This window comes from Leptonotus elevatus, chromosome 17 (genome assembly GCF_054856555.1).
Source record: "Leptonotus elevatus isolate MCC_2025b chromosome 17, RoL_Lele_1.0, whole genome shotgun sequence".
NCBI lineage: Eukaryota > Metazoa > Chordata > Actinopteri > Syngnathiformes > Syngnathidae > Leptonotus > Leptonotus elevatus.
In genome coordinates this window covers 1,183,018-1,202,765 of record NC_141255.1, presented here as the reverse complement: position 1 = coordinate 1,202,765, position 19,748 = coordinate 1,183,018, and the positions used below count along the sequence as shown (strand labels likewise).

Here is a 19,748-nt window from a genome sequence, read left to right as displayed (position 1 = left end):
ACAAAGGAATGGTTTGTGCTTGTACACAAAGTGTCACATGTCACTAGTATAGCTCGTGTGAAGTCTCATCTTCGGTCAACTGCATGTTTGAATATCCTGTGTAAAAAAATAAAAAGCACATTTAAAAAATGTATGAGAGTTCGCTACATGAGCTATCGTGGCAACCTTTTCATAACGCTGACGGATTCCGATGCCCGCCCGATATCAGCCTCGCGACGGAGGGCCGTGCCAAAAATAACTTGTAGGCACTAATAAAAGCGCTTCCCATTCACCCCGATGAAGGACGCCGTAAATGAAAGAAGCCCGTGTGGCAGGTTACGCCAGTGTTTCGCAACCGTTTGCATATGCGCAACATTGCTACACCTTAAGCTGAAGTCGTGACTCAACCATCCTGAGGGGGAAGAAAACAAAACACAAGTCCTAAAGTGCACCGCTGAGTCCTTTCAAAGAGGGGATTATATAATGAGCTGTCAAAAACATCAAGCTTTAAAGACGCTTTCCCTTTACTATTATTGACTTATTTCTTTCAAATAATGATTGGAGAAAGGAGAACAGGAGGCAACTTGTAGAGCAGCGCAAACAACAAGGCCCGAGCGGCTCAGCTCTCTATGTTTCTAGGAACGATTATAGAAAACGGTGGGCGGGCTGGTTTGTTATAACAGCCTCTCATTTAGGGATTATATTGGAATCTGCTGCTATAATAGTCCCAAAAACAATCCGAGTGAAATACGCCATTGTGTGCTGACAGGGTTAGACAAGAGAAGCATAAGTCCGGAAAACCATAAAAAAGGATTTGTGGAACAGCCGGAATAAAACAAGAATGTTCCTAGACGTGACCGCAAATGTATTTTTATCAGGAATCGGAACATAAAAGGTTCTGCTTTCAGCATTTGACCGAAATCAAATAATAGTGCAGATTGTATCTTTTCTTCTTCAGTTTTTTTTGTCATGTAGCGGGTCAACTGATGACTAAAAGCTGGTTGTTATTCTTCTAGTGTCATTCCCGTGTGATGGATCTTTAATACGACACTTTCACACGATTGCTTTATCAAACCAGGCAAAGTGCCATTTCTGCAGAAATCTAAGATGAATGCTAACATTTGAATGCCTATGAAGTCAAATGAAAGATAAATGGTGTGAAAAAGACACATTTTTTATTGTAGTTAAATGACAAATGAATAAAAAGAAAATTTCAACTGCAATCTGTCAAAAGTGGGATTTAAATTCGAATCCATTTCCTGATATGATAGTCACTTGGTATACATGTATATCACTTAGCATAATGGCCACGGAATTGTTTGTAATGCAGAGTCGAAGGTGGGATTCAAACCCGCGACCTCATGGTTACTGGACAATACGCATTACCAACTGCGCCACTGAGCAGTATCAGACATGCGGTAACGATGATGAACCCCGTACTCACTGAAAGCAACAACGAGAGAGTTGTAGGGTTGCATTCAACGTGAGGATTGTGAACAATCTGACGACATCGGACGCAAATGCCGTTTCAAATATTCTGCAAAAAAGCTTGTTTCTGACATTTTGCTACTCACATCGAGCTATGGAATTATTCTTGCCTGGTGTACCGCAAGGTTTCGTCTTAGGTACCCTTGTATTATTTGCAGATTACATTTAGATGGACTAATGAGTCATCAAACAAGTGTGTCAAGAGAGAGAGTGAAGAGCGGGTGGGCGGGTTGGGGGGACGGGGGGGTGGTGGTCGACTGGGACGAGGTGAATAAGCCATTTGTTTCTGCCACTGTGTCCTCTCCAGCTTGGCGCAATTTCCTCTCAAAAGGACCCACTGCCATCGTTGTACTTTCCGTGTCCGTGCTTGGCCGCAACAAGTCTGATGATTATGCAGGGACTCGGGAAGACAGAGCGCGGAGACCAAGGCCGGGACATGGACCTGACGTCGCAGAGATCCACCATGCCGGTGGGCGGTCCCATGCAGGTTAGTGACTCGCTCGTCTCTCGCGACGTGACTGATGCGCTGGGGCTTTTTGCCGCCGAGGCGCGGAATGTCCGGCCTACGTGAGAACTGAGGATCACAGGGGCGACCCAGCGGGCCGGCGCAGCGCTATGCGCACTATTTTGAGACAAAGGCCACGCCAGCGACATCAATCAAATATCAATTAGGGCCCAGGTGTAAAGGCTAATAATGCACGCTAATGTAGCAGGCAGTCAACAGAACGGCTACTCGCGAAAGAGGGTCAAGTTGGGGTCGGCTGACTTGCGATGAGGCTTTTGTCAGCTGTTGACTTGCAGTCTTCTCATTTTGGACAATTCTAAACTTACACGTCTCCGGGAATAGTTTGTGGAAGACCCCGGGTCACAAATCTAACATGCTTGGAGCTACAAAACTTTGGAATCAATATCATTGACTCCACTTCCTGCCCATGTAGCGGAGACGAGTGACTCGAGTCACATGACTTGTCTCGGACTTTTAAAAATGAGTTGGCTAAAACTTGAGAAAGACTCGACGAGACTTTGACTTAGTATTCATGAGACTTGACTTGGACTCCAACGACATGACTCGACAAGTTTATTACAGTTAACTGGAAAAAAATGAACAACAATATAAGTGGATGTAAACCTGGCAACCCAACAGTCGGCCTCAAGAAGCAAGTATCTTGGAGCGACTGTATGAATTTAGCGAGTACTCAACTTAACTTGCTTGACTTTTACAACAGTAACTTGAAAGTTAACACTTCGGACTTGCGCATAAGTGACTGTCCCACCTTCGCCCTGTAGTGATCCAATACTGTTGTATTGATCTTATGGCTTACACACACACACACACACACACACACACACACACATGCACACATGCACCCACTTTCTCCCTAATGCCTAACAAGGTCCATATTCTGTGTCAGCATTGCTTGCTCCCATCATGCAACAGGCCTATCAGTTACTAGTATATTTAGCCACGCAGTGAACAAAGTGCTGTTTGTGTGTGTGTGCGTGCGTGCGTGCGTGCGTGAGAAATGTCACAGATGGGATGAGAGTCTGCGTAATTAATAAAAATTACATTTGCTACATTTGATTGATTGATTTTGAGCATATAAAACACATGATAAATTATGAAAATAAAAATGGAAAGAAAGGGATCATCAATAGATGTTATAGCTCAACACAGTTCTTCAATTCTATTTCATAATTGGTCCATAAATAAATACCTTTTTTTCAGAAACAGCCATTTGCTTTATGTTTGTTCTTATCTTGGATTTTTTTTTTAAGTGAAAAAAACTCTTAACTTATAACAACAACTCTCTCTGATCTTGAACAGCCTCTGGATATTGTGGCAAAGTTGGTTATTGTTTGCTTTGTACATTATTTGTGCTGTTTTGAGTTTGATCAAGTCGTAGAATTTGAGAGTGTTTCATTTGGTAAATAATGGATTGGAACGGATAATATCTCGTATAGCTCTCTCTTTTTTTTTTGTAGCTTAAAGATAGACAACACAAATATGAATAAATAAACACAACATTTAGCTTCTAGGCTAGTTTCTGCAAATGTCCTCAAAATGACTCTAATGTAATGTGTCTGGACTCCACATGCCAGTGAGAAGATGATGTACTATTGACAGCAAGTGAACGGTAATGCCATTTGATCTATCAGGTGGATGGCAGATGTAGTTGTAGCTTGTGAATTGAGAAGGTCCTCACTTCACCATCCATTTAACAGCCATGAATGCTGGCGCTGTTCATTCATCCCACTCTTTTTTTTTTTTTTTTTTTTACTGGAATTATTGCTCCCTCGTGCTCTAGGTCTCACACAGCTCCGTGCATACCCAGTAGTGTACCTTAAAAGCGAAAGTAAGTCGTTTTGGGGAGCAAATATCAGGTGTATATGGCATCAATTAAGACCACACACAACATCATTTCCTAAACGATGACATCACCACAAATGAAAGGGATGCTCTTCATTTGTAGGCGCTTTTCATGCTGGTGCAACTGTGAGACAAATCTATTTCCAAGGTGTGAGGGCTTTGCACCTCTCGCCTACTTTCTATGTATAGTGCAACAGCAACGGGGCGTCATGCACTGACACAGAATTAGTCGGACTTTGATGGCGTTTCCAAGCATGGCAGCTGGTTTAGAAGAAAACATGTGTTGCGTGGGAGGACCGGTTACTTAGTTACACAAACTGCAGCAATCCAGTACAGGAGCTGCATTGATATGATGATGAGAATGCATTGGGAGAGCTCCCCAAATCAAAAGGGACAAGAAAACAATGGGCACAACTACAGTCGCATCAACATGAATAGTTCCGTTTCCATATCAAACCTCATTAAATTCAGGTTCCAATCCAGTTGGGCTTCAGCCACAGGTGCTTCTACTCAACAGGCGGAGACAGGTGGAGCTCGTTTACCTGCCAGATAAAGAAGGGTTAATTATAATGACATTATTCATTAGAATGTCTACAAACAGCTAAATCTGACCAGAAAGCAGAAATTCAAGCGTTACGTTGCGGTGTACGTCAGCAAGTAGAAAGGAGAAAATCAAGAAGTTTGTATGTTTGTACGAGATAATACAGCGTGAATTTAATAAATTAATTAATAAAAGATGGTAATAATATAAAAAGGAAACCAATATTTTATTTGTTATATTTTCTATTGTTCAATAAAACCCTTGCTTCAAGTCACTGAGATTAACCTGCAAAAAAATTGCTCCTCAAGGCCACAGAGTTGCTCCTCAAATTAAGTTATTGATTTGTAAAACTGATCGTCAAGGGAAAAACTGTCATTTTGTGCCTTGTATATATCTCTGCAAATGATAACATTTTCATATGATCCCATTTACAACATTCTTAGGAAATTACACTACACTACTTGTATTGGTATATTGTACTCACTGCCATTGACTGCTATAGATGTCAAAAATACATTTGAACTATTTCTATTAGTTTAACAACCTAGATTTTTTTTTATTGTTCATTTAGAACAGATATAAAATTTGTGATTAATTGTGAGTTAACTAGTGAAGTAATGGGATTAATTATGATTAAAAAAAATGTAATCGCCTGACGCTCCTAATTTTTCATATTTTCTTTTTTTAAAAGAAAAGATTATTAAAAATGAAAAAAAACTATTTTTTTTAAAGAAGAAAAGATGATTAAAAATGAGGGGCGCAGGCGAACATTTTTTTGCTGTAATTAATCGCATGACTTCACTAGTTAACTCACGATTAATCCCACATTTTATATCTGTTCTAAATGTACAATAAAACAATTCTAGGTTTTCATACTCTTGTTAACAAAAGTGGATTTTTTTTTTAAACTAATAGAAATAGTTCAAATGAATTTTTGACGTCTATAGCCGTCAATGGCAGTGAATGAGTTAAATGAAATATTAGACGTGTAGCGGTATTGCTGCCTGGGTGGACGGGTAGCTTGCTATATTTATTAGATTGATGTCGCCTTCTCCGTCTTCTCCTTCCCACTTGTCTCACTTCCCAGAAACACATGCTTCCTTCTTTTCATATTGTGCGCGTGTTTGCGTGTGCACGTGTGTCCTCAGCCCTTGCATGGCAACTGTCACATTTTGAGAGTGAGTGTGAGGAAGTGCGTGTGCGTGCGTGCGTGCGTGCGTGTGTCCACCAGGTACTGTTGTGGGCCCCTTTGTGGGGTATTTAATGTCCCCCAAGAGTGTTTAAATCCTCACATGGTTCAGGGTGTGGTCGTTATGTAAGAGGTGTGTGTTCTATGGCCACCCTGTCATTTATAAATGGTGACATAACTGTTGCCATGGCGACACTCCTGTTGACATGGGTATAAAATACTCTGATCCTGCTGCTGTGTTCAGTCATTGATATATCACAGCATACCAAAGCAACCCCTACATGTCATATAAATACGCCTCCTAGTGGCTTAAAGCAGACATTGAAATAGTCAACAGCCCGTTTTCACTTTAATAACAGACAGACAATGATGTGCTGTCTTATGTCATGCACACGCAGCGCTCACAACGAACACTTAATCCCCATGTTGACATTTTTGCTAGCTTCCTCCTCCGCGGCTGCGGCAAATAGTCCATAAATTTCCAGACATTCCCATCTTGCGTTTTGACACTTTCGTTGCATGACTCCACTGTTGTGACAGCGCGCTTCGTAAATCTGAATTTGTGCAAGTGTACCCAATAAAGTGTCCAGCAAGTCGTTCGTTTATTCTAAAGCCTGAAATAATCGTTTTTTTTAACATTGCTTTTTTGTGCTAACCCGCCATCCTGCCTTCCTTCTGCTTCATCCCTCTTCGGAGTGTTTTCTTTTCATTTCTGGAGAGGAAATGACAGCAGATTCATGTTGAAACTCAAAAAGCTTAATAGGAAAAGAGCCCAGCTGGCTTCCCTTGGAGTGTTGAAAAAGAAAAGTGCAGCAGCAATACTGCATACTGTGGGCCACTTAAGTCCAAATACAAACACCAGACTTTTAAATCCAATCACCCCTTCTCAGGACTTCTCTTTTTTTCACGCAGCTCATAAAACCACATTGCAGATATGGCCATGCTAATCATATTATCCTTTAACTGCTGCTTTGACAGACACATGGCCACACATCCGCAGTATAAAGATAAAAAATGGACGAAAAGGTACATTAATACTTCAAATCCACATCCACATACGGTTACCAAATGCATTTGCCAACGTATTAGTTCCCATGAGCCCCATCTGCAAACATATATACGCACAACATATTTAGAAGCGCCCCGGGATCGAGTCATGTCAGTCATTCGGAACGATCCACGTGTCCTTTGACCTCCTCAACCAAAGCAAACAAACACGTTTCCACACAGACTCCTAAAGAAAAACATCAAGAGGCGATGTATTTAGCGTGACGTATGTATGTGCCGCGCGCGCCGGCCAAACGGCGCGTCGTTCCTGGAATCCGAGCAGAAATGAGACGAAAGCACACTGTGGGGTTTTCTTTGAGCCAAAACCAAAACGCGCTCCAAAGCGGTGCTGCCAAGGGGGACATGTCTGCACTCGATCATGTGCTTTCTGATTGATTCAATCTGCACGCAGGATGAGCTAATTGTGTTCAGGGACATTTTAGTCTGTGATCACGGATAACGTCAACGGAATTTAACAATAGCCTTTTGTCTTTCTGGTTGAGACTCTAAACTGCAAACTTGTACCGTAACCAGGAAGTTACATTTTTTTTATGCTCTCCTGCACTTACTAGTACAGAAATGCACACGGCTGTTTCTAGTATTTTTAGTTAAACTAGTGAGCTCGATGAAAGGGGCAAAAAAGGACTACAGCTGCCGTTGATCCCATTTGGCCACTCGTAGTCGGGATCCTCACGTTCTACTGTAGCATCTGTGACTTTTGAGTGTGTGTGGCTTTAAAGGGCCTGGTGAGTGACATGGGGGGCAACAAATGAGTGCAGAATTGGCTTGCTGTTAACTGTTTGGTAATGTTTTGCTTTCCTACCATTTGTTCAATAAATCAATCAATAAGTAAATCAATCAAACCAAATGACTTGAATGAATCGTTGCTGCCCGAGACAACATATTAGAAAGCCCCTCTCAGACTGATTTAGCACAGCACTGTGAGCAATAATGCATATCGTTCCGCTCTTTCATTGGCTCTTCTTTGATCGGCCAGCAAGGAAACAGGCTTTTCTTTGTGTCATGCAGCAGAACATTGTGTCACCGGGTCACATGCTCCGTATGTGTACGTGCGAATGCTTGTTTAGTCAAAACACCATCTTGCGCAAATGTACATGCCATAAGATGCCAAGGGTTTCAGCAACATGGTCATGTGTAACGTGACAACAAATGGTAAAAAAGAAATAATGAACCAGACCAAGTTGGAGTATAAGTACTTACATTTGAGAACTCTCCATATCATGCGCTGGTCCGTGAAAACGCCATTAACTGAATGTGCTTCACAGCATTTAGGAAAAACTAACCAGCTCGTCTGTGTAATCTGTGAAAATGAAAAAAATCGTCAATTCATGTTGAGCGAGTATGATTTTAAAGTCATTTTTATGAATATTGTTTGCGTTAAGTACAGTAGCCATTTTTGTCGTGTGATGATCACACATAGAATAACATGGCTGCCAATGGCTACAAATTACGAATTATTGCGTCCCACGGCAGACGTCAAAGGGGGAATTACACCCTAAAGCATAAAATCACTTCTTCACCATCAAGTGTTGTACCCGAATGAGTTCAATGAGTTCATGAACTTGTTCATATTTTGGGCAAACGTGAACTGAACGTAGTGCATTTTTGCTTGGTGAACATTTCTGTGGTCGAGCTCATTCTGGGCTAAATGAGCGGCTGTGAACGCAGCTCATTTTTTCTCCAGGTTGCCAGGTTTTATCTTGTTAGAAAAGCAGAGTAAAGACGCCATTAACGAGCCTTAATTAGGCGGGAAATGCCATTATATGGCAACTCAGCGGCGACGAACAGTTGCTAGGCGCATACGTCATCAAAATGCGACGCTAGCTTGCTCGATGTATGCGCATTGTTTGCGTAGTACTGCCCCGACATGTGCAGGAACAGTCTATGTTTTTGCTTTTTAATATTGTGGGAATGTTGGAAGCATTTTTCCATTGGATATCATTAGTACCACTTTTACATGTAAATTAATGGAGGGTACTGCATGCCTAGGTGGCACTATTGAGTGTTTTATTTTTTTTGCATTTTTCCATTGGATATCATTAGTTCCACTTTTCCATGTAAATGAATGGAGGGTACTGCATGCCTAGGTGGCACTATTGAGTGTTGTTGTTTTTTTTTGCATTTTTCCATTGGATATCATTAGTTCCACTTTTCCATCTAAATGAATGGAGTACTTACTGCATGCCTAAATATGATGCATCTCAAAACGTTGTATGCGCATTCTCCCTCTACACACACACACACACACAGAGGAAGGAAGTGTGTATAGTGGACACCATTGAAGGCCCAAGTCATGAAACCCAGGAAGGGTGACGTCACACTTCGCACACACTTTTTTTTTTTTTTGTGCGGGGAAAGAAACACCCCAAAAGAGAAAGCCACGCAAAAGCTGGAGCGTTCTGTTCTCTTTCGGAAACCTGTTCACCCACCACACCCCCACCTTTAGGGCACCAAAGTGTATGCGGTGTACTGCTAATTACAATGCATGTACGCACGTACACACTTTATGCAGGAATTGGGTTTACGTCCCAACCTGTTGCATCCCATTATGTTCGCTCTTATTTGCTTTGAATACATCCTCTAACGTGACTAATTGGGATCAAAACGTCCCTGCAATTACCTTTGATTCTTGTTCTTTAAAGTCATCAAAAAAGACAATTGCCATACTGTGCCTGAATGGTATGTTAGAGACGGTCCAAAATTTAGCAAAAATAATGGCGATTTATTTGATATTGATTTTCACACAAAAAATTGTCAAAAGCATTCACTGACCTCACTTTTTATGATGACCACAGCATAACAGCATGACAGTTCGGCCTGTAAGTAGAAAGTAGCAGTTTCACCAGCTTTGTAATCCTCCTCAATACAATCGATTTCTCTTTACACAAAATGTCACTGTCTATTAGAATTATATTGGCTAAGTTGCGGAACCTGTGGTTCACCGACTACTGTATTTTCCAAGTTTATTCGCAGCCCAAAGAACCACGAGGAATTCCAGCTATTGTGCTGACAAAAGGCGTGCTTGAAATCCGCGCGTCTGCTCTCCAAACATGCCTCGGCCGTAATAAAAACTTCCAGCAAACGCTCAACAATGACTCGCACCTTTTTTACAGCACTGCAAATCACGCCGCAGAGGACGCAGGCCTTGCTGTCGAACATGCCGTTGTAGCAAGAACATGCGTCGTTCCGCGCTCTGATAAGCGTGCTGCGTGATTTGCTGTCAAGTAATAAAGCTATATTTAGACTCATTTAATAGAAGGAAGATGGGCAAGATTTCAATACTAAAAACATACGTTTCACGATAGAACGCCTATTTAGAGTAAAAACTGTCATATTAACTATCAGCAATATAAATGATTGACCGTCTAAAATTGGTTCAAATGCTGTTACTTACAGGAACTACTTTTTTTTTCTCAATTGGCACATCTGAGAAAAAATTATGTGGCGTTCCGCAAGGGTCAATTCTTTGACCACTTTTATTTAATACTGACACGTTGCCCCTTGCTCAGATTATGAAATATTACTAATTATACTGATGACATGCAACTTTAAATTTCAGTGTCATTTTATGACTACAGTGGATTAGTGCCACAAATTTTATTGTTATAATTATTCCCAACATTTTTTCTTGTCTCAATGTATTTCTTTTCCCTTTTAAAGCACTTTGAATTGCCTGTTTATAAAAGTGTGCTATACAAATAGATTTTGTGCCTATCAAAATACCATAAACAGCTGTCAGCATGATTCGGTAGTGCAGCCTGTGTTCCTAATGTTGTGGCCCACAGAAAGTTATCTTAAGCCATGTCAGCTTGGCTTCAAGCCAGTTCCAAACCAGCAGCGTGCATACTTATCATTCGACACAACTCATCACTTATCTTCCAGTCGGGACATTTTTCTTTTGCATGTTTGAGTTGTCATTGCTGCCATGACAATATGTACTGTATATGGTGCAAGCATGGATGGATGGATGCATCTTGGCTCCGCCCACTTGGCACGCACCTGCATACATGCACACACACATTTGTGGAACACATGTAAAGGAACATCAAGCAGGCATACCGGATGATGGTATCGTGGCCTGGAGCTGACGTCACCTCCTTATGCAACGCACTCTAAGTCCTGAAAGTAGAAGAGAACCAAGAGTTTGGTGTCTGGACACGCACACACGCACACACACGCACATGTGAAAATGCATGCAATTCAAATTGTTTTGCTTGAAAGTAGGGATCCACCAATGGCACTTTTTTCAGACCAAGTACGAGTACAAGTAGCAATATTTGAATACTCGCCAATTCAAAGTACTGATATTTGATAATCCATTACACCCTGCATTTTTTAAATGATAAAAAAAAGGTTTTAAGTCACTTTCTGTAAAGTAGAAATAATATTTACCTGTAAGTATTGTTAGATAATTTTTCTGTAATGTATTTTGTGTTTGAATATTTCTTATTTAAATATTTCTACTGCTGCACCAAGAAGAATTTATTTTGTCCATATGTGGCATTTTGCACAATTTGTTAGCTTTCAGCGAGCACACTTTTTTAAGACAAAGTTATGTGTTTTCACTATCTGCCAAAGATGCACAAAACACGCTCAGAGAGGGCAAAATAGTCAGGCAGGTAAGGCAGTATCAGCATCATAGTATCGGAGCATTTTCACCAGTGCAGGTACAGATGAACAGTATCAGCAACGATACCAGTCATGGTGGCGGTGCGTCCCTACATGAAACATATAATTGAACACAGAGGACACTTCATTAGGTACCCTCGCAAAATCGAATGACATCCAACCCAATATAAAAACTCCGTCAACGACAATCATTTTGAATTAATTGCCGTTTATGTGTGGATTGTTCATATATTTTTCTTTTTGTGATTATTTGCTATTATTTTACAGTAGATTTTATTTTACCATTTTTATAGAACCCATGAGTAAAAGCATCTTCTATACTAGAGAGACAAACAAAGAAAATCCCCCACAATGTCAAAAATGTTCCTTTTTACAAAAGTGACGACTCCCACAATATGCTCAAACAATCAGCCTGCAGCTTCCTTGGGGGTGTGCACACTTAAATAGGACCGGGATGGAATTCTCTCTGTGTAAAGCCACCCATCAACCCGGGTCACCTCCACGGAACATAGTGCAGGAAGCAATTACGGCTTCCTTCCAATCTTGTGTAACAATAGTGGATGGTACATTCTAAAAAATATTTGTGTCAAAAGTAACCCAATTATGGATCAAAAATGGACCGATCCACTTTATGGGTCAATTTGACCCGACTTTCTGGGTTGTTTTATACAGAATGACCCCATTTTTTGACCCAAGTAAAGGATCTGACCAATATTTATGAGTTGTTTTCCACTAAAAGACCCATTTCTTGACTCAATTTGACCCAAGTAGGGGATCGGTCCATTTTTGACCCATGTTTTTAGAGTGTAATGTGAGTGAAATGTTCTGACACATCACCAACGGTTTTGACGGCCACAGCACATTTACCTTGACATCAATCAGCCTAACTTTTGATATCAAGTTCAAAATGTGTCACAAACAGACTGCATAGCAGACAAGATTCGCAATTTGAAAAAAGTTGGTGAACCCTGCTAGGACATAAAGGCTTAAAGATTAAAAAAAATAATAATAATAATAATTCTTTGGTCCCCTCGGGTCTCCTGGTGTTCGGTTTAGGTGAACGGTATGAGATTTTTTCTAATAGGTTTTCTGGTGAGCTAACAAATACACGCACGCACGCACGCACGCACATACACATACTCACCCACACACACACACACAAAAAAAATAAAAATAAAATAAAAATAAAAATAAAAGAGCAATGATGATGACATTTCCGAATGAACAATACTGAGCTCTTAAAGAAAAAAATTAAAAAAAATAAAAAATAAAAAATAAATAAAAAAATAATAATAATAAAGCAGGTTTAGAAGGCTATAAAAGTGTCCTGTGTCCTAAAAATGACACGCGAGACCACTTGTAAAAAGTTTTGAAACACATCTTATTTATGCCCTTTGCTACAGGAAGCACATTCCACACATCACAAGCACATCCGGCCTTAAAAGTTTTTCACGTGTTTTCTGCTAATTAGACAGAAGGGTGACACTTGGCCTCGGGTCGCCCACAGTTTGTCTGTGCGGTGTGTCAAACGTGGGGACTTGACACGAGTCCGGTTCCATAAAAACAAAATAACGAAAAGCATTGTTTAGCACTGCTGACGAAGTGATGCAAGGACAAACGCGTTAAAAATAAAGTCACTCAAGGAAAAACAGAGCTGCACTCCTTGTTGGAGGTCCCCCACTATTGGCTATTAAAGCAGCCAATCAGAGTGCAGGGGAGGAGCACTTCCTGTGAGGTAAGGGCAGCCTCCCATGTGGTTTTATGTACGTTTGTATATGTGTGTTGCAATTTAAAGTGTTAAAGCTGGCACGTATCGTGTCCAGTGTCCTTGCGTAAGTAATCGGCCAGGGATGTTGTTTTTAATGTGTGTGTGTGTGCGTGTGTGTGTGCGTGTGTGTGTAGTCAGCTTCGGCAGTGAGGGAATTTGCCTGTGTTTGCAGATCGCTGCTTTTTAGGGATGTGCGGCTTTTACGAGGACTCTGGATTTCTTTCTAGGAAGAATTCCGCGTATAAACACACACACGGGGCTCACTCGTAAAGATGTTTTCCACTCCAAGGCGACGCCATCGCTTCTCAGCTGCTTGAGTGACAAAACATCTGCAGATATTAAACGGGAGATCGAATAACCGACGGTTGTCTATGAATATTTATAGTATGTAGATGTTGTAAAGATGTTGTTGCTTAATTGTGTTATCATATAGGATTCCTGTGACATATTTACAAATATGATAACAGATCTGGTTGGGGCTTTAAAATGACTTTGTTATGTTATAACTCGGGGTTTTAGGCGATTCAATGTTTTAATCGTAATGAAACGCATAACTTCAATAGTTATTTGTTCTAAATGTACAATAAAGTTTTCATACTCTTGTTAACATTAAAGTGGAAAAATTTTTGAACTAATAAAGATATGGCAATTTCAGTAATTTCATAATTCATAAAATTTAGTTAATATTAAAAAGAAGCACTGCACTGTACTGTAAAAAACGAGTCTGATATTGATTTGTGTTGAGGTCTTTTCTCTGCCACTAGATGGCATAATTGCATTTGTAAGACACTGGTGACGGCTCAGTGCATTTTTCTTTTCATATTAAGAGCTATGTAATCTTTAACATAAAGTAACTTGTGAAATTCTGCAAAAACATTTTTAAAATTGTAAAATACAACTTGACCCCAGTCTCCACAAATATATGCATTATTATTATTGCAAAATTAAAGTCATTAATCACGCGCAAAATTTTTTTGTGGTGTTAAAGGCACTTTAAAATAACTCAAAATGAATGCGCTAATTTTGACACCCTGATTATAACTGATTTTTTTTTCTTTTTGCATTGTTTCAGCTGAATGTTATCAAATAATCCAACAATAATTATGATTTTTAATTCATTAAATCTTCTTACATTGTGCTAAATCCAAAGAACGTTTTTGTGCTTAAGTGTGAGAAACAGGCTGTTGACCTTCAGCCAAAAAAAAAAAAAAGATCTGTGAACCACACTGTATACCTGGCAGGCCAAACTCAGGGTGAAATAATACATCTTGGAAGCCATTTAACTAAATCAGGATAAAGGCACATTGGGTTGTTACACTGAAATTGTTAAGTGAACGCATATGTCAGCATAGCTCATATGCAGCCTTTGTAGGACATTCCAGTGTGTGTGTGTGTGTGTGTGTGTGTATGGGTGTGTGTGGGTGTGTGTGTGTGTTGGCGGTCTGTCCAAAGCTGATGTTGACGGAGTGAGACCACAAGACTCCTGAGAGGGGGGGTAATGGACACGGGCCAGCACATATACATTCTGTACATACTTGAGCCACTGGCTGCTTTTCATTCTGCCATTTTTTATCTGTCTCAGAAAAACATGGCGGGAAGAGCTTACTGGGCAAACTACATGTGTTTGGATTTACAATTGTACGAAAGGCTGGATTTCTTCTTCCAAGACTTTTTTGGATTTCGTTTTTTTTTTCTGGTTTTAGGCGACGGGGGTGGAAATAAGACTTCAGCTTTTTTTTTCTTTTCTTTTTTTACACAACTCTTGTATTTGACTTGTGAAAGGCCAGAGATGACATTATTTCCTAGAAAATAATAAAGAACTGCCCCGTCGAGAAGGAAATGTGTCAGCTGTACTTATGTGCAAAAAGGAAGTTTGGTATTAGTAATCAGCCCTGGTTACTGGAAGCACTTCCACGATCAATGCATAAAAAAGTGATTATCTACACAATCTATTTACAATAACTGCAAATAGACATGTTCACTACTCTGTAACATTTTTAAATGAGAGTTTAGGCAAACAATTTCCTGAACCAAGCTGCGGCTTGACACTAAATGACAGTGTCGCATAAAAACAGGCAAGGGGTACAAAAAAAATAATAATAATAATAATAACAGTGCTATGAGTATGTATTGTGTTTATTTGGAATGTTCAGAGCGGTGAGATCATAAAAAAGTCAAATGTGCCTCTCGTGGGCTGATGCTTTACATGCCATTTACTGTTTATTCCTTCTTCAACTCAACACATCTCTATTTGTGTGCACGACCACAGACGTGCCGGGTAAAACGATCCATTTGTGGATAGAAAGTTGAGTTCTACAGCCAAAATGTTGAGTCGTTCCGTATGTGCATCTGCAGACAAACTACTACAGAAGAAAAAATCCTCGGTCATTGTTCCGTGTGGTTACGTAATAATATGTCATGTGTTTTTCTTGAGAGTCGCGCACATTCTGTTCCTCGCCTTGCATTTCCTAAAGTATGCAAATATGACGACACTGAAAGTAGCTCATATTTAGGAATGGATCAATATGACTTATTTTCATTCCGAAGTACTTACGGGACATTTGAATACTTGCCTCTACCAAGCGCCAATACTCGACAATGTTGTTAGTGTTTCATTTTCATCAAACATTGTTCATAAACGCATCCTTTTCCTTGAACATGACAAACGTTTCACTTAAAACATTTTTTAGAGTATAAACTCGTAATTGTTGATCTTCTAAACATCACACTGCATGTTTTGCCACACATTTCCTTTAAATATAGCCTGAAACACGAGGCTTTTCAGGCACGTAGCGTTTGCTACGGCGGGCATGACAAACTTGCCGCTTTCCGAACGGCTTGTCAACACAACTTGTGCAGTGTTGCACTATGGGAGCACTTTTTCATGACCGAGTACGAGTACAGAAATGCAGTATCGGTTCACCCCTATCAGTGATTTCACCATGAGGCTTAAGTTGAATTGGCAATTTTTTTATTTTTTTTATTATTTTTTAAATATATCTTTTTATTATTTTTTTATTATTATTTTAAATTGGCAATTTCAATGCATATGAAATTAATAATTCAATAATAATAAATAAATACATGAATCAATTGATCAATGTAGCCTTCCTCCATTATATTGCTACTCCATCCTGGTAACTTTAACTTGAGCAATGCTTCCCCCTTGTGGCTGCTTTTATGCTACATCAACATGACTGCCATTTCCTCGGCCCCTCTCTCTTGCACAATGCTGCTCTCAGCTGGCGCTGTTGATATCACATGGGCCAAACGCGGCACCTTTTATCTCCCATTGTTCGTTGCTGCCCACATTGGGTCACTTATATATTATTAGCCTTTATTTATTTATTTATCTATTTATGCCATAGGGCGGTTCGCCCTCTAACCTGAACATGAATCTGTACGCCACCAAGAAGACTGCGGCCGAGGGCATGCTGGACATCGCTCTCTTCCTGGCGAACATCACACACATGAAGACTGTCATCGAGCAGGGGGCGGGATACAGGTATGGAACGAGAATCAACTCATAAGTAACTTTGGCAAATTTGGTAAATGACTGCTTGGTTAGTATGTCTCATAGTTTTGAGTTTTCTGCCGTGACCCCAGTTTCCTGCCTTTCATGACCTTAGTCATCTGGGATAGGATTCAACAAATGGATGGATGGTTGGATGGGGTGTTCCTAATAAAGTGGCTAATGTATGTACAAACGTGTCTTTTGTTTGCCTTCGCAGGTACTACGCAGCCGTGCTGACCCTCATCTCCTTCTCACTGGCTCTCCAGATGGTCGCCGGGATCCTGATCATTATCATAGGTGAGACATTGTGGTTAATTACATCAAATTCTTCTGCCATATTAACAAACTAAAAGACTGAGACCTTTGACACGCCGCGCATGCAAATGCAAAAACACAACTCATCAAAAACTGCCGGCGATGCTATTTAGAGATCTGTGCATCTTGCTGTAGCTCGGCGAGACCTCAACGACGAGGCCAACCACAAGCGCCTGGACAGCCTCAACAACAGCGCCACCATTGTCGTCTTCCTCGTCTTCGTTACCAACATCTTCATTTCTGTCTTTGGGATGGAACGCACGGGCCTCTTTGCCAGGATGCACTTTTAAGCCCCAGGGACGCACGTTTTGGGGCAAATCTAACGCACTAATAATCACTATTAATGCTATGCTGTTTTTTTTTTAGTATGACGGGATAATACTGAAAGACCATTGGTTGGTGTGTGCGTGTGGTGCACGGGCTTCTTCTCGCGGTCCACAAAGAATCACTGAAGTAATGTTACAGTGGCTTTACTTTTGTTTGAATCTAATACAGTTAAATTAATGTGTAAAGTACAACTAAATATACTTTTTAGGAGCAGGAATGCCTTTTTTATGAGCACTGTAAATTCATGATGATCATGATACTTTGAAAACCTTTAAAAGTATTTTTATGAGTTGGTAGATGCTGTAAAAAGTGTGTGACCCACTGCAATAGACCAACTACATCCATGTGTGTGTGTGTCCAGCTCGCGTCGAGCTGACCCTGCTCCCCTCATACCAGAGGCTCTTAAACTTCCTCAACAATCTGACTACGGGCATCATCTTCCTCACCTTGCTCGTCAACATCGTCAAGTCCGCTTTCGGCACGCAACGCAGCTGCCTACTGCGATGGATGTTTCAGCGTTTTGTACTGTGAATACGGGCTTTAAAAGATGTTTGCTAAAAAATAATAATAAAATAATAATAATAAAATAGGCCCTTGTAAATTGGCAGTCTTCTAGATGGCACTAGGGGGCGCCAAAGAACTGAATTTCATTTAAAGTAACCAAACTGCAATTAAAAAGGTCAACTTTTATCAGTGTGCGTGTGGGTTCATTCTAATACAGTACATTGCAAAACAATGGTGTGCGTATGCATGGAATACGTGAACGCGTGTATGGCCCCCTGCGTGAGAGATGCTTGAACCCCGTGCGCTTGTGTGTCTATTCCTGCATGTGTGCGCTGCAGCGCGCAGGGACCTGAATGTGGTGTCCAATCAGAGACGGCTGGACTACCTGAACAACGTCGCCACGGGCGTCATCTTCGTCACCACGGTCATCAACTTCTTCATCAGCTTCTTCGGGTCCAAGAGGACGGGCTTCTTCCGTTGGCTGCTTGCTCGGCTGCACTTCTGAAATAACACACATGATGCATACATGACATTTTGTAAAAAAAATTAAAAAATCCAAATACATTAATATGTGCTCATATTCATTTCATCTTAATTTCTTTAACCAACTGATCGCAAACATGCACTTGCACTATACTAATTTAATGCAAGTGTTCTATAAGGTGCAGTTTGGACTCTTTGGCAAAGGCGAACAATAACTGTATGGATAAAACAGATGTGTGTTTTCTGCATGCGTCTTTGCTGTATGTGTGTGTCACAGGGCGCCGAGATGTGAATAACTCGACTCTTCAAAAGCGCCTGGACTACTTGAACAATGTAACCACCGTCCTAGTGTTCATCACCACGGTGCTCAACTTATTCATCAGCACCTTCGGCATGCAGCGCACAGGACACTTCCCGTGGCTGATGATGCGCATTCACTGACATTCCAACCGACCGACACAAGAGAAAGGGAGACAATTAAAAGGAGTATTGTCATCACTAACGCGTTTTATATCAAGTTAAAAAAGGCACTATTAATCGGTAGATGCATTTTAAGTTGCAGTCATCCCCATACGGTTAAAATGACATAACATTGTATGACGTTTTCAAATAAAAATCAAAATGCCAAACAATCCCGAGTTGTCGTAGTTAATGAGAAAATACTTTATAGTCATGGTTTGTTGATGTCTGAATTTAGAAACGTAGGCCGTTGCAGTGGAGAGGGGAGCTGTGGGTGCAAATGTTTTTGTGTGAGGTGAACTTTAGCCAGCAGACTATATATACTGCAGCTGTCTGACTGACTGGCGCCCAGGGAACTGGGACACTGTGTGTGTGTGTGTGTGTGCGTGTGTGTTTGTCTGTGTGAGTGTGTATAAGGTCAGTGAGTGTCAAAGTTGGAAAGATTTCTCTGAGTGATGTGGAACTGTGTGGGGAAAGAGATGAGTGAGCACTACAATAATTAAATAGTTGGTATTAAGTGCTGTGGTGGGAAGTAACAAAGTACAAATATTGTCACTGTGCTTAAGTTTATTTGTCAACCTGTACTTTAGTTGAGTATTTATTTTCTGACTTTAACATGTACTCCCTATATTTGAAAACAGATACATATATTTTGTACCGCTGACTTAGTCAAAATAGCCTATTTCAGTTATCACCAACTCATTTAGCATTTTTTGTTCACTGGTTCACAATGTTAGCAAAGTATGCAAGTTGATAATAAAAAAAGACGCTGTTGTGGTTTTATTTTTATTTATTACTTAAGATCGTTTTAGAGACTTTTTTTTACAAATGTACTTTTCTGAAGGAATTTATTCAGTAGGCTACTTATACTTTTTGTTGTGAATTTATTTAATTGTATTAGTGAAGTACGTTTCAGATACTTTTTTTTTTTTTTTACTTTTCTGAAGGAATTTAATCAGTAGGCTACTTATACTTTTACTCTGTTTGTTTGTTTTTACACACAATTATCTGTACATCCACTCAAGTAGGCCCATAGAGTGTGAAAACTTTTGCCGCTGTTTCGGTGTCCTTACATTCAAATAGACAAATAAAAAAGGTATCATAATACCTCATTGT

At 40.3% G+C, this 19,748-nt stretch overlaps 2 protein-coding genes across 2 annotated transcripts in view; one reads left to right on the top strand and one right to left on the bottom strand.

Annotated features, from left to right (window-relative positions):
* The window catches only part of wnk1b (WNK lysine deficient protein kinase 1b), a 76,816-nt gene that overhangs the window by 56,852 nt on the left and 216 nt on the right, over positions 1–19,748 (bottom strand). The window contains exons 2-6 of the mRNA XM_086058959.1: positions 18,076–18,191; positions 10,693–10,752; positions 9,406–9,450; positions 7,834–7,933; positions 4,293–4,377 (exon numbers count right to left, since the gene is read on the bottom strand). The gene's annotated coding sequence lies outside the window, so the exon portion shown is untranslated. The remainder of the gene's footprint in view (positions 1–4,292; positions 4,378–7,833; positions 7,934–9,405; positions 9,451–10,692; positions 10,753–18,075; positions 18,192–19,748) is intronic.
* LOC147159141 (uncharacterized) lies at positions 1,743–18,805 on the top strand. Its single transcript, XM_086058960.1, has 6 exons — positions 1,743–1,954; positions 16,399–16,535; positions 16,762–16,841; positions 17,548–17,713; positions 18,029–18,114; positions 18,451–18,805. The coding sequence occupies exons 1-6, from the start codon at positions 1,853–1,855 to the stop codon at positions 18,612–18,614; spliced, it is 735 nt and encodes a 244-aa protein (XP_085915086.1). The 5' UTR covers positions 1,743–1,852; the 3' UTR covers positions 18,615–18,805.

Coding starts and splice junctions, on each gene's coding strand:
- LOC147159141 (XM_086058960.1), top strand. CDS start 1,853: ATGATTATGCAGGGACTCGGGAAGACAGAGCGCGGAGACCAAGGCCGG. Junction 1,955..16,398: donor CGGTGGGCGGTCCCATGCAG/GTTAGTGACTCG, acceptor TTTATGCCATAG/GGCGGTTCGCCCTCTAACCT. Junction 16,536..16,761: donor GAGCAGGGGGCGGGATACAG/GTATGGAACGAG, acceptor TTGCCTTCGCAG/GTACTACGCAGCCGTGCTGA.